The sequence below is a fragment of the Patiria miniata genome, unplaced genomic scaffold (genome assembly GCF_015706575.1).
Source record: "Patiria miniata isolate m_02_andy unplaced genomic scaffold, ASM1570657v1 HiC_scaffold_5, whole genome shotgun sequence".
Classification (NCBI taxonomy): Eukaryota; Metazoa; Echinodermata; class Asteroidea; order Valvatida; family Asterinidae; genus Patiria; species Patiria miniata.
The window spans coordinates 32704415-32719268 of NW_024037072.1; the positions used below are offsets into that span (position 1 = coordinate 32704415).

Below are 14854 nucleotides of genomic sequence, written 5' to 3' on the forward strand. Positions count from 1 at the left end.
TTTGAGAATCGCTCTGAACACGCATTTCATTTTCGCTACCAGAGCATTCGATTCCATTTCAGTTCAATCAATTAAGTGATTTAGCAGTATACCTTTCGTTTATGTTCATTCAGATTCGTTTACAAGATTTTTAAAAAATTTTGCTTTTAGATGGCTGTTTCAAAAATTGACTATCACTTAGTTTTATGTTCTGTGATGTAAGTGCTATTTCAAATGAGAAAAAAACGTACTTTTGATTGCACCGTCATTCACGAAATTGTATTCCAAAACTCTGCGCGAAAAGGTATGCTTCCGTTAATGAATGCACAGGTAACGTAGTTGGCCGTCTGTGTCTCAAAACTGAATGCACGGACAATGAAAACGATTGAACTTTCGTTGAATTGAAATGGGATTAAAGACATGCATTAAAATTCAGAGGAAACTAAATGACCTATATTGTCTTTTAATTAGTAGGCCCTAAAGAAATTTAATAAGTGTTTTTAGGATTCTAACATTTTTATTGTGAATTTGTCTTAATTCAGCATATTGCCGCGATGACAATTTGTATGCATTAATTTCAATTCAATTCAATTCAATTATAACTCACGCACGCGACGAGTTGATTCTGTTTTTGCCCCAGACACGACATAGAAAAACAAACGGTGATGTAAAGCACAGGCAGGCACCAGACTATTCCTTATTTGCATATGTAACAAAAAATTGATATGCAAAATGATCCAATACCAGAGTGAGAGAGCAGGTAATGGTGGGACCGTGGGAGCGTACTGTTCTACACCCCGGGAACGAGGTTGGTGTCGACCCAGTGAGCTAAACGAACGCTTCGCTCGTACCCCTGCCCTGCAAACAGGACGCTGGGACACGCTGATGAATTGACGCTCTGATTGGATAGATTTTGCGTGACCTGTGACCTGCAAGTCATCACGGCCACGACCCTGCAAAGAATGTATACGGCTGTTAAGACTGAGTCATCACTCTTTCATTCTCATTCATAAATGGGTTTTTTTTGTTCGTAAAAGCGTAATAATGTAGGAAAATTTGTAAAACGTATCTGTTTTGTAAATCATTATCAATTCTCGTCACTTGCTCAGGCTCCGTTTCGAATTCACGATGGGTCAAATTGCATATAATGCGACGTTCAAAAGTTGCCCACATGGTCCGCAATGAAAAAGAAATCACATCTGGTACAGAATGCGTGCATTTAGTTTTCGGATAGAATTTGTGTGCACTGGCTAACTGCGGTCTTAAACAGCTGCAGCCAGATGCTTTATACATAGGTCATGATAAGTTATCATGAATGCCATCCCCACTTCCTTCACAAGATTCTGTGAAGCTCATCAGCGTATCCCAGCGCCTGTTTGCAGGGCGGGGGCACGAGCGAAAACGAACGCACCCTTTATTCACAAGTCGGCCATATTAAATTGAAAGTGGGCTATAAAACTCTTCATTGTTGGAACATACGAGTAGAAATGAAAGCAATGATGGTTATTTCAAACATTGACTATCACTTAGTTTTATGTTCTGTGATGTAAGTGCTATTTCAAATGAGAAAAAAACGAACTTTTGATTGCACCGTCATTCACGAAATTGTATTCCAAAACTCTGCGCGAAAAGGTATGCTTCCGTTAATGAATGCGCAGGTAACGTAATTGGCCGTCTGTGTCTCAAAACTGAATGCACGGACAACGTAAACGATTGAACTTTCGTTGAATTGAAATGGGATTAAAGACATGCATTAAAATTCAGAGGAAACTGAATGACCTATTGTTGGAACATACGAGTAGAAATGAAAGCAATGAAATAAAAGTTCATTTTAAATTAATACCAGTCTGCTGTGATGAATAATTAAAAAATTGCGATTAAACAAACCCTAATGTTTAAAGCCACATTAAAAAAAAAAGGGAAAGTGACTGGGGCTTGGAACGCACTCCAATCATAGTCTGGCACCATCCCGATTCAACAGTTTACAGTTTACAAAATAGATTCAGGGAACACGATCGAAAGTGGCTTCCTCGTGAATACGCCGGCAAAAATCACAGTTTGTAAAAGAGGCCAGCATCTTTGGGAGAAATGTCAAGGTGGACTTGAACTTTATTATGTCTGGCATTTTATAGTGTTAAAGGATAAGTTTGATTTTTATACTTCCTCATCCCAAGATCCCAAATTATATTCCAAACATTACTGTGGATTCCCATTCCCTTCCCGAATAATCTAGCCTTTCCTTTCCCACCTTGTTGATGTCCTATTCCCCTACCACCCATTTCTTACTGCATTTTAATGTGTTGAACATGTTATTGTCGATTTGTTATTTTATCAATTTTTAGGGTCCTTAAAGTTTAGCTTCATCATTTTGTTAATATAGGTTTTCCCGGCCAATTTCACCAAGTTTTCATTCAATTTAACGCCTGGCTCATTCGATTTAGATTGAAATTGAAAGATCGTGCAGATCGACATCCGACAATCAAAAAGAATCATTCAATTTCACTATCCGAGCATTCTATCGCCTTTTAGCTTCACTCGTCCCTATCAAAGATGCATTCGTATTAAAAGTATCGCGTTGTTCATTCAATTTCGTCTTAACCATTAGTAAGGGGTTGATCGGGCATTCGTTTTCATTAATGGGCAAACATGTTTTACATTGTGTCAAACATCTTTTAAGACTTCATACGTGTCCGTATTCCTTAGCGTAAATCATATTTGATGACTTCAAACCGTAAATTGACTTTCTTTCTTAATCAAAGGGTATGTGCAAGGAATTTTTCTCATGAATTCTTTTTGCGCAACTCTGTGAAATGTAAGAAAACTACACATTTGACAACACTTTTTGGGTTAATCTTATTGCAAATGTCCACTTCTTCAAACATTTAAAAGTTTCCATGTTTTTCCAGACTAATGCTGTTACTGTGATGTCATTTCAGGAAGGCACTGTTCAGTTTAGGGTTTTTCTTTCAAATTATTCATCCAAAATTTGCTAATTGAAAACATTTGCGGGAAAGGGTTGGTAATTGGCTTACTGCCATGTACTGGCACATTATAATCACCAAATTAAATACATTTATGACAGCAAAATATCCAAAATTCTAGCAACTTTTTTTGCTGAAATAGCCGCGTTTTCTAATGAATATGAAACTTTGCATTAGCATAAAAACGGAGAAGGCACCAAAAACACCCATCAGAATGGAAAATAAAACTTGCAAATAAGGTTAAATGTGACACAAAGATGTATTTTCAAGGTTTGCATTGAAATCTTTGCATGGGCCCTGTGAATATGGTAAGTGTTCGGTCAGACATACGCAAGAAAACATTTAAGAAATAACGCAAAAGAAGTGTTCCCGACGGTACAACCATTGCCAAACATAAGTGTCCCGATGTCTTACACGTCAAGAAATCGTCAACGTAAAAAACCCCTTGATCAAACGTTTAAACACGTAGAAAAGATCAACAGTGAAAAAGAAATTATCTTAGTCCCTTTCAATTTATTATAGGTTTTCCCGGCCAATTTCACCAAGTTTTCATTCAATTTAACGCCTGGCTCATTCGATTTAGATTGAAATTGAAAGAACACGCAGATCGGCATTCGACAATCAAAAAGAATCATTCAATTTCACTATCCGAGCAAACTATCGCCTTTTAGCTTCACTCGTCCCTATCAAAGATGCATTCATATTAAAAGCATCGCGTTGTTCATTCAATTTCGTCTAAACCAGCAGTAAAGGGTTGATCGGGCATTCGTTTTCATTAATGGGCAAACATATTTCACATTTTGTCAAACATCTTTTGAGACTTCATACGTGTCCGTATTCCTTAGCGTAAATTATGAGTTTTTCTCAGGAATTCTTTTTGTGGAACTCTTTACTACTGTGAAATGTAAGAAAACTACACATTTGACAACATTTTGGGGTTAATCTTATCGCCAAAGTGCACTTCTTTAACCCTTAAGGGACCGAGGCGGAATGGTCAAAATAACCCGGCCCTTTTAAGGTTAAACACTTAAAGTTTCCGTGCTTTTCCGGACTACGTATGAACGCGCTGTTACTGTCATGTCATTTCAGGAAGACACTGTTCAGTTTTGGGGGTTTTCTTTCAAATTATTTATCCTAAATTTGCTAATTGAAAACATTTGTGGGAAAGGGTTGCTCACTGGCTTACTGCCATGCATACTGACACATCAAAGAATCACTAAATGAAAGAAATTTATAACAGCAAAATATCAAAAATTCTAACAACTTTTTCGTGCTTACATAGCCATGTAACATTAATCATGCCCGGAATGCCATCACAGGTTTTCTAATGAATATGAAACTTTGCATTAGCATAAAAACGGAGAAGGCACCAAAAACATCCTTCAAAAATGAAAAATGAAATTTGCAAATAAGGTTAAATGTGACACAAAGTTGTATTTTCAAGGTTTGCATTGCAAACTAACTTTGCATGGGCCCTGTGAATACAGTAAGTGTTCGGTCAGACATGCGCAAGAAAACATTTAAGAAATAACTCGAGAGAAATGTTCCCGATGGTACATCCATTGCCAAACATAGGTGTTCCGATGTCTTGCACGTCAAGAAATCGTCAACGTTAAGATGCCCCTTGCTCAAACGTTTAAACAAGTAGTAAAGATAAACAGTGAAAAACAAATTATCTTAGTCACTTCAATTAATTAATTCGTAATTACATCTTGTTTCCCTCATAGGGCCTATCAGTTAATTTGTAACATTGTAAGTTTTACAGTTATCAAGTTTTGGAAGGAAATGAACCTCGGAGAAAAGTAGGAAATGTATCGATTACAATTTTTTACAAATTTAAATGACCAAACGATGAAAGCGATTGCCCATAAACGAATAAGAAACGAAAAGCATGGTTATACTTTAGAAGCGCACAGATGTTCGCTAATTTGAATGCGTCAACCGTCAAAAGGTTTCAAAGACTTAATTTAAGACTGCTACAAGTTAAGTCTTGAATGCACTAAAACGAAATAGGATGCCCGAAAATGAAAACGAAAATTCAGAGCAAAATCCTGGCTGCCTAAAAATGAAATTGAACGAACCCAAAACGAAAAAGAAACCCCAATTTGACCACATGTGCAAAACTCACAGGAAATTGAATGGCTGATAATGAAACTGATTGGAAAAATTCGGAAATTCGCCGGGAAAACCTATATTTCGTTGCATCTTGTTTCCCTCATATCAGTTGATTTGTAACATTGTAAATTTTACAGTCATCAAGATTTGGGGGGGGGGGAATGAACCTCGGAGAAAAATAGGAAAAACAAATTGATTAAAAAATCTTACTAATTTAAATGACCAAACGATGAAAGCGATTGCCCATAAACGAATAAGAAACGAAAAGCATGGTTATACGTTATAAGCGCACAGATGTTCGCTAATTTGAATGCGTCAACCGTCAAAAGGTTGCAAAGACTTAATTTAAGACTGCTACAAGTTAAGTCTTGAATGCGCCAAAACGAAATAGGCTGCCCGAAAATGAAAACCAACATTCAGAGCAAAATCTTGGCTGCCTAAAAATGAAATTGAATGAACCCCAAATGAAAAAGATACCCCAATTTGACCACATGTGCAAAACTCACGTGAAATTGAATGGCTGATAATGAAACCGATTAGAAAAATTAGGAAATTCGCCGCGAAAACCTATATCAACTTTCGCTAAGTAGTTTTTGTTCTGATAAGAACAGTCCTGCTTTAAGTTCTATAAGAACTTGTTCTTGGTCTTAACGTTTCGACTAGCCTGCTCTAGTCTCAAGTTAAGTTGAAGTGCGTCTATGGAAAACCCTCGCCGAGCGTTTTTCCCCATTGTTATTGATGTGAATTATGCTCTTTACTTGGATGCAAACTTTGATTTATTTGATTGAGAATGAGACAGCAACGTACACGTGTATCCATGCAGTGACCCGATCCTGGAAATCCTAAAGAAAAATGCATTATCATATACCACACTAGACTACACGTGCGCCTTACTGAAAGGCCTACAAGCGCGAATGCAATGGACAACTGTTGGCCTGCATGGCGGAGTTTTCACGTTGTCTGACACGTGCAGCGTGTGTGTGGCCGCATTCGGGACGTCACGTGTGGAAACACACAGCAGAAATCCACCTTGTTGTTCACGTGTACCTGCACGGGTTGATAATGTCCATGCGACACGCGTGTAATCCAATGCGACTGTTGACTTCGGCACGAAGCAATACAATGATGTAGCCATTAGTCGACGGGCAGCAGCATTGATCGTCACAAGCTGTGTGGAGAAATAAGCCAATTTCGGTTGTGAAATCATTTCAATTTCGGGAAGGAAAACCTGGGATTCTCAGATTTGTTTTATTGTTAACAAGTTCCTGACGCTGCCGATTGACAAATATGTTACTCTCGGATTCACAAGTCGTGAAATTGTACTGCTGATGGAGGAGTCAACTTGACTGTTTTTTTGCTTTTTCAAAGAGTAGGTCCATGTTCAGCAGTTATCATCTGGTAAGCATGCACATTCTTCATTTTCTTACCTCATGAGTCGTTGATGAATCAAATGAGGAATTTTGTAATTTCTCATTGATGATGAATACATGTAGGCTACATGGAATTTTCTCCCACGATCACGCACATTTGTGTTCCCGTTTAGTTGCGGATTAACCGGGCTGAGGGGCCTCCCTCAAATTTAGGGGGCCCGGCCCGAACATGCTCACAACATATCGTGCTGCTGTTAATTAATCAGCATAAGGGAAATGCGCTTCTGCAGTCTGAGAACATTTAAAATTCAGAGTATTTCGAGAACAAATTAGCGGTCGACTGATGAATATTCATATAACTGATATTTATATATTATGTATAATGCAGCAATTATAATATAAGTGTACTCGTTCTACAACTTCTCCACCAGCGCAGGGCATGTGTAAAAGTTAAACCCGAATTTCATACGAATTACGACCGGCGCGCGGCATGCACAAAATTAAACCATTATAACAGTTCACAGACTGACCCTTTTCGGAGTTACCGGAGACATTTTATTTGGACACAATTAATATCCATTTGTTCTGTACCCATTGAACCATTCGAAATCGCGTCCAAAAATTTTAAGAAATTATATCTGACAATGTAGTTGGATAATGTGTGTGCCGAGATAACTGTGGTTTACTTCTAGAATTAGAAGGCTTCTCTCCGTCAGCCTTCTGACTAGCCCGCCGCAGTTTTGACTAGCATTTGGCTAGCGGGCTACCGCTAATTTCGAACCCTGAGACTTAAACGTACGTCTGTTTTTTAAGTTAAATACAAACATGTTAACTCACGGAATCATTAAATATGAACAATAGAGGAATGGTTGTTATTTTAATCGCGAAATTTAAATCGCAAAAGTCGATCTAGCAAGACTTAAATGTTGTCCTGAGGCAAAAAAAAAATCGACATAATTTGGCGCGCTTCCGAAAACCCTGAAATAATTTCCAAATAATGTACATGGCGCACATTTAGTCAAATTTCGCTAAAATGTCATGTTTTAGATTCGTTACCTATCTTATTTCAAAGACTGGGGTCGCATAAAGTGTATGTGACAATCCACTGAAGATTTCAGGTCCCAAGCTGAGCTGGTGTTTGAAGGACGTTTTGAAAAGAAATTTGTTTGAGTGAAATGACCATGCACTAGCGCGATAGCGTACGTTCTCATGGCTCGATTTTTGAGGACCAACATTTTGTAGCCAAAAGTTCCTTCACGCGGTAAGGACATTAAAAAAACATTGGTAATCGTGTAAACGTTCATAGCCCCCCCCCCCCCATTTTGTTTTAAAGGGAAAATACAACATTTGCAAACATAAAAAAATAAAACAACTCAATTGTTTTGAAATACCTTGCTGGACTCTTAGTGAATGACAGTCTAAAATCATGGCACCTGGTGTCATTTTCAAGAAAAGTGGTATTTTCGTATCAACGTATTTTTCCGACCAGCGTTGGAAAAAAAATGTTGGTTTTTTTTCAAGTACTGGCCCCAATTGACCATATTCAGTTAGTCCGCATTTGTTTGCAATTGATTACACACCTATGAACGAGTACAAGCCAGCTAGACTGGTTTCCTGAAGCTTACAATTCCCCAACGTCTGTAATTTGCTCCGTTTCATCTTAAATTGAATCAGGGATCCAGACTACATGAAATGAATTGTTTTTCTTGGTTTTTATAGCATCTACGAACCTAAAATGTCAAAAACGTCAGTGTAAGAATATTTGCTATATATTACCAACCCCCCAAATCCATCCATTACTGAAATTACAGAAAAAGCAAATGATCTATATTCCCTTTAACGATCTCTCCAAATATCATATCGTGGTAAATTCGCTCTCGAGCCCAAATGAAGCCATTTTCTGGGCACGTTATCGGCTTACGCCGACGAGGCCCCCTTCAATGGAGACGCCACTGTACACTCTATTGTACAAAGCAACTGCCCTGTGACAGATTAACAATGGCAAGCGCAGCGCTCCTGTGTATGGCGTTGCCCCGTAATTTATTTTTATTCCCAGGACGGCTGGGGCCAAGTCATGAATAATGCACCTGGGGATCTTTACCATAGGCCAAAAAAAAGTCTCCGGTTTCTGGTATGCGCGCGTCGCCGTAGCCATGCGCGTCGGCAAAATGAAAAAGGTTTTTTTTCAATGAAAGATTATGTCACAAAACCGCCAAACTCACTGGTTTGACTGGAATCCTGCTGCTGCACAATTTTAACGTGTTTTTAGATGGGGTTATGATCGAGAATAAGCTTTATGTGGCCTCTCTGGTCTCCCATAATATTTGCACTAAGTTTAGTCGGGCACCATTTGCAGTCATCAGCCGACATTTGAAGCAAAAAAAAAACAGGTAAAAAAAAAAAAAGCCGTGTCGCCGCACCACTTTTTGGGCAAGCTCCATACCAGAAACCGGAGACCTTTTTTTTTTGGCCATACTGGATCTTTTTCCTGATGATCTTTCGGAACTGACAATCTTTTAGTACAGCATCACTTTAATTCATGTACCCATCTTTACCATACTGGATCTTTTTCCTGATGATCTTTTTCCTGAACTGATAATCTTTTAGTACAGCATCACTTTAATTCGTGTACCCATCTTTACCATACTGGATCTTTTTCCTGATGATCTTTTAGTACAGCAGAATTGACAGAATTGACAGAATTCAGGGCCCTTTTTCGTTTTGATGCCGGGACTATTATTATGTTCATGTGAACAAAAATTACAATGCATTTTAGTTTCAAGATGCACCTTACATTTTAAGGCCGAATTAAGCCGGAAAAGACAATTTAAAAATGTTTTTCCAATTTCCATTTAAACATTGATTAACATGTGATTTCAATATATTCTTCTTTTTTCTAACAGATACAGCCATTGACTGGTGCTTTCTACTCGACTATACAAGTTTTCCCTTCGGATTGCAGGATTTGTCCATTGGCCAAACGGACCCCATGCAATCTATAAACTAGTCCGTGGTACGTTAACCCGCGCAAGGGCAGCAGAGATGGATAGTGTATCCGAGACGACGGGATTAAACAGCACGGCGGACCATGAGGAGCCAGTCAACTACCGGCCGGCGTTCTCACTTCCACGCCAAGCTACCGGAGAAGTGCGGGCTTTTCCCCTGGTGAACGGGCTCCAGGCCAGCAACAGCTGGCCCCAAAATTGCAGCTCGCCGGAGTTTGAGGCAGAGGTGCCCATCGGAGGGTCCTCTTCAGTGTGCTTCGGACCTCTCGGGATGGAGAATTTGAGCGATCAGCTGCTGATTCAGCAAGGTGGTCTGGAGAACGATGTTGAGACGTGCGGAGTGCCCGTGTCTCCGTCTTTGTATGTCAGCCCGCCTGACCTAGGTGAAGCGGGACAACGCAAGTACTATCCTGAGCCGTCGATACCGTCGATACCGCCCACGATGGAAGACAGTGAGGCTGTTGCTCAGGCTGTTGATGTCCACCGAAGGGTCGCCATCATGAATCCAGATCCATCACAGGGGATTAGAAAGCACCGGCAGATTCAAGGCAGATTGCCTTATTCCAGAAGTAAGAACATTATAAAGGAATCCTTAAACGCTATAAAAGGAACGGGGACAAATCACAATCCTGTAATGTTATTTTTGTTAATTATAATGACGTATTTCTCCACCAAACGCATCGGCTGATATCTACTCACATGCTGACACTATTGCCTTAAAACATTCTCATAAAACAACACATTTTCGAAGGCAAGGTTGCCGCATTAAAAAAATTACAGTAGTTTTTATTGTGTCAGTAAATTTTCAACGTTAAGTTAGGACAAAGTTAACATTCGATATCTCAATGAATTGAGTGGTATCGAGGATTGAATTGGAAGTATACAAATGTATTCTTTACAAAGTTAAGACCGACTGAAAAGACATGTGATGTGGAAGTACGGATTTCGATTTTTTTCGGTTTTCATTTTTTTCATACCATGTATGAAAAGTGATAATCGATATTACAGGTTATTTTTCGAGGTTACGGGGTTTTTTCATACTCTCTAAATTCCAAAGAGTGAAATTAGGGACTAGACGTTTAAGAGTGGAAATCACTCTCATTTTCGATTGAAATAGTCTGAAAAAGTACCACCTCAGACCAAGGGCGGATCCAGAACACAATTTTTTTTGGGGGGCCAAAAAAAAATTGGTCCCCCCAAAAAATGGGTCAAAAAAATTACGGCGTGGGGTTCGGGGCCCGCTTAAGGGCCCCGAATTTTTTTTGGATTTTAGATGCTCTGTGGTGCGATCTGAGGCAATTTCTGACCACTTTAACCAATGTTTTTTGGAGGAAAAAGATGGTGGTGTACTCATTGCCTGCCTTTATTGCGATGTCACATAAAAAAAAAAAAAATTGGTTTCGTTTTTTTTTTGGGGGGGAGCCATGGCCCCCTTTGGCCCCCCCCCCCCCCTGGATCCGCCCTTGCCTCAGACGAAGCTCGAGTGAAAACTCGATCTTTACGAATGAAGGAATTTCACTCTAAAACGTCTAGTCCCTATAGTTTCCGACTGTGGGATTGAATCTTCACTCGAATGGAGTGAATGTTCACTCTTTGGAATTTAGAGAGTACGACCACGGCCCTCTACTGGATTCATGACACCACCAACACCTGTCTGTCTGGTTTGATATCTGTAGTAACATAACTACTTTCCTTCCATTTACCTTTTTTTCCCTAGGTGGAAGTCCATACTCATCAGACTCCATGTCTTCATCGAGCCTGTATGATCGTTCCACTGTAAGTAAAGTTTACCTTGGGAGCTTCTGCCGTATTCTTAGTCATGGACACTTTCGACTATTATCTAAATCCTACTTTTAAATAGAGTTTCACTGAAGAGACATACACTGTACTCTTACTTATGTACGTTTACGCTGATTCTGTTTCAGACGCCTAAAGATACCTACTCTTTTGAGACCAATGAGACATCGTCAAGCGGTGCTGAGGTCGGCAGCGACAAAGAGAAAACCTCTCCCTGGTCCAGGGCCAACTTCGATCGCGTCCTCCACGATGCGCCCAAACGGGAGCACATTCGCTCTAGGAAGTGCGGTAAAGGAGGCGACCAGTCAGATTCGGGGTCCAGCTCCCAGTCCCGGAGCAAGCCAACCAAAGTGCCACCCATGATGCGCAACAAGCTACACGGGAGAGCCACGGCTGACATCACGGTCACTTACTCGGGAGCCTCTAGTAGCAGTGGGTCTGCCAGCATGGATCACGTCCATTTTCACCAAGAGAAGGAGGGTTCCCAGGGGAAAACTGCAAAGAGCTGTATCTCAAACGGTACGGACACTGGCATAGCCACGTCCAGCGCAAGTAGCCAATCTGTGCAGTCCCAAAGCACCTGTATGTCGTCTTCGGGTGTGGACACGCGCCAGAACGGTGGCAAGGAACGAAAGAATTTGACGGCCAAATCAGTGAGTTTGCACTATCATGAAATCAGGATCTCCACTGTGAAGCGTGACGAATTAAGCCAGGAAAGCTCCGGCCCGAGCCACCATCACCAGCACCATTTCACCCATCGGCAGAAGGCGCAGCAGAGTTACTCGAGTGACTCAACTAGTACTGACGAGTCTGAACGGAAGCGGCGCCGGTTCAACCGCACATTTGTTCTGCTGCGGCACTGTGGCCTTCTAGAACTCACTTTACAGACAGCCTCCCTAATGCAGCAGAGTACGCTCATGCATCAGCAGCTCAAGTCTCTACGCCAACAGACGGAGGTTCTCTACAATGCTATCCATGGGATGTCGGCCAGCCAGCAACTCACCTCATCTTTCGACTCAGCGGCCGCCCAGGAAATCATGAAGAACTTACGGGCGATCTTAATCCGGCAAGATGGCCATTCCCATTCCCACAATGGTCCGCCGATGATTAACCTTCAGCACATCCGAAGGATGGCTGTCAAGCGTAATAGCTCTGGCGAAACAATAAGCCCAGATAGTTGCAACGCGCAATCGTCAAGCACGATTCAGAACAGTGGAAGTTCGACCTGAAATTTACCATCCACCTCAGCCTAAAGTTGTAAAAAAAAAGTGGTGTATATAATACCATCTAGTGTACAATATATTGTAACCTTTGGTTACCAATGATATTTGCTATTTTCTATTTGTTATCTTGGATCTAGAAATAAATACAATGTAGTGACAAGTGCTTTCACCCATAAAGCCGTGACCCATGATATTGCGACCATTACAACCGAGATTAACATCCGACATGCGCGCGCAAAAGTTGTTGCATGTTAGGAGTCCAGAGGCTAATCTTGGGGTCATACTTCCCTGGTACTACATTGTACATTTTGTACCCACCCGTGTTTTATATTGTGCTTGATATAAACCATATGTACATGAATATTTCTCGAATGCATTGCTAGTACGACCATTGCGGAACGCAGGATTATAGTTAAAGGCACATAGAATCATTTGCATTTATCCCAAAAGTAACCTACCGAATTATTATCAAAAAGCTCATTTAATTTGTCTGATTTATTCACTATTTGGAGAAAAAAACTCTCACCTTTAATCTGATATCCAAAACATTAAAAATGCACGGAGTATACGTTTTAGAAAAAAAGGCAAATGTTTAGGGTTGCATTTTTGAGGTCGCCCTGTATTGACGAATTCGTGTTTCGTGATCAAAGGGTTGTGCGTTGTTTTTTTAAACTGTTTTCTTGAAAGAATTTAATTGGTGTTATTATTATTGGAAACGAGCAAAATGCATGAAAAGCAAATGATCCTATCTGCCTTTAAAATAGTTATAAAGCGTATGCCTCCGTCGCAATTACTAAAGGTCAAACGTGCACCCTTTGGACTTAGGTTTTCAAAAGTATAATGTAAAAAAAATGTATGAAAGAGTACGTTAAGAGAAATAAACAGCTGAGCTGTGTGTATACGTGTTTGTAAAACTGTGTGTCTTATGTACTGAACCTTCTAGTCTGTTGGTAGCGGGAATGCCAAGCTATGCAGGCATGCATGGGCGTCTCTGTGATTTTTTTGCGCGAGGGGGCAACAGCACTTACCGGCTGTGAAAAAATCGAGAAAAAAGGACAGGGTGGGAGGGGGGGGGGCGGGACATCATAATATCATGACGCTTGGGGCACTGTTCAAAACTGTGAACATGGCTTTGTACATTATTGTGTGTACACAGGTAGTTTCTATTGCTAAAAATATACATACAAAAAATTTGATATAATTTCCATATAAATATATCTTATACCATCAGCTCCCTTTTCGTTTTACCATCCCCCTTTTTTTTTTTGGGGGGGGGGGGGGAGGGAGACGATCGGGCGAAATTTTCCTGCCCCTCCGCCCGCCCCTCCCCGGGATACCCATGCACAACTGTTAAGACCCCTTCCGCACCGTTTGGATGTGACACGATGTCGGTTGATACCAAAAGTATACATGTACATTGTACATGTATATGGAGTAAGGGACACGTGCCCTCCCCCGTAGATGTCCGTACCCCCTCCCTGCCCCCCCCCCCCCGGCCCGGTTTAAAATCTTGAATTGAACAAACAAAATCATTTTGCTAGCTCAGTACCCCCCCCCCCCTTGAATATGTATGCACCCCTTAGTGCCCCAACAAGTTTAACCCGGTATACACCACTGAGTATGGGCGTGTAGTTTTCGCAGTGACGTTTTCACATATGGCGTGTGAAACGCTGCAATATTCAATGTTTTGCAATATATATGTTGGATGTTCAATATGTGTGTATTATCTTTTACATTTATGTGCGATGTTCAGTATAAGTGTGTGATGTTTTTCATTATGTGTGCGATGTTTTACAATATATGTGCGGTGTTCAATATAATGTGCGATGTTTTACATTTATGTGCGAGTTTTAATTTATATGTGCGATGTTTGACGATATAGGCCTATATGTGAGATGTTTTCAATATTATGCTCCATGTTTTACATTAAATGTGCAATGTTTTTCTATACAATTCTAATTCTACCTCCATGGTATGATGTTTTACAATATATTTGCGATATTCTCGAATTTATGTTTGATAATTCGAGCAATATGTACTATTCCATGTTTCATCGGTATATTTGTATTCGATCTTTTGCAATATGCATTTGATGTTTCACTTACAGTTGATGTTTCGTAGTCACAGTCTGGTTACTAGACCGCAAAAGTCTGACTATTTTGCCTAAAGTCAGTGTATGAGTCGTCAGGGGGTCGCGTAAGTGATTAGATCCAGACCTAAACGGTAAAAAACGGAATTGTAGGTAATTCTGTGAGCTTGCGCAATGCATTCATCATTGTTTGGGCAGTACCCCCAGCTGTACTTGTACTATGTGCATCATCCATGCTACTACGTCCACGTATGCATTGAGGACTGCAATGACACATGGAAGCTCCAAGGCAGAG

The 14854-nt window shown here is 40.4% G+C and overlaps 1 protein-coding gene across 1 annotated transcript; it reads left to right on the top strand.

The window, feature by feature from the left end:
- Positions 1 to 6075: 6075 nt before the first annotated feature.
- Positions 6076 to 13379, top strand: LOC119740960. Its single transcript, XM_038216484.1, has 4 exons — positions 6076 to 6473; positions 9349 to 10019; positions 11168 to 11226; positions 11376 to 13379. The coding sequence occupies exons 2-4, from the start codon at positions 9488 to 9490 to the stop codon at positions 12474 to 12476; spliced, it is 1692 nt and encodes a 563-aa protein (XP_038072412.1). The 5' UTR covers positions 6076 to 6473; positions 9349 to 9487; the 3' UTR covers positions 12477 to 13379.
- Positions 13380 to 14854: the final 1475 nt, after the last annotated feature.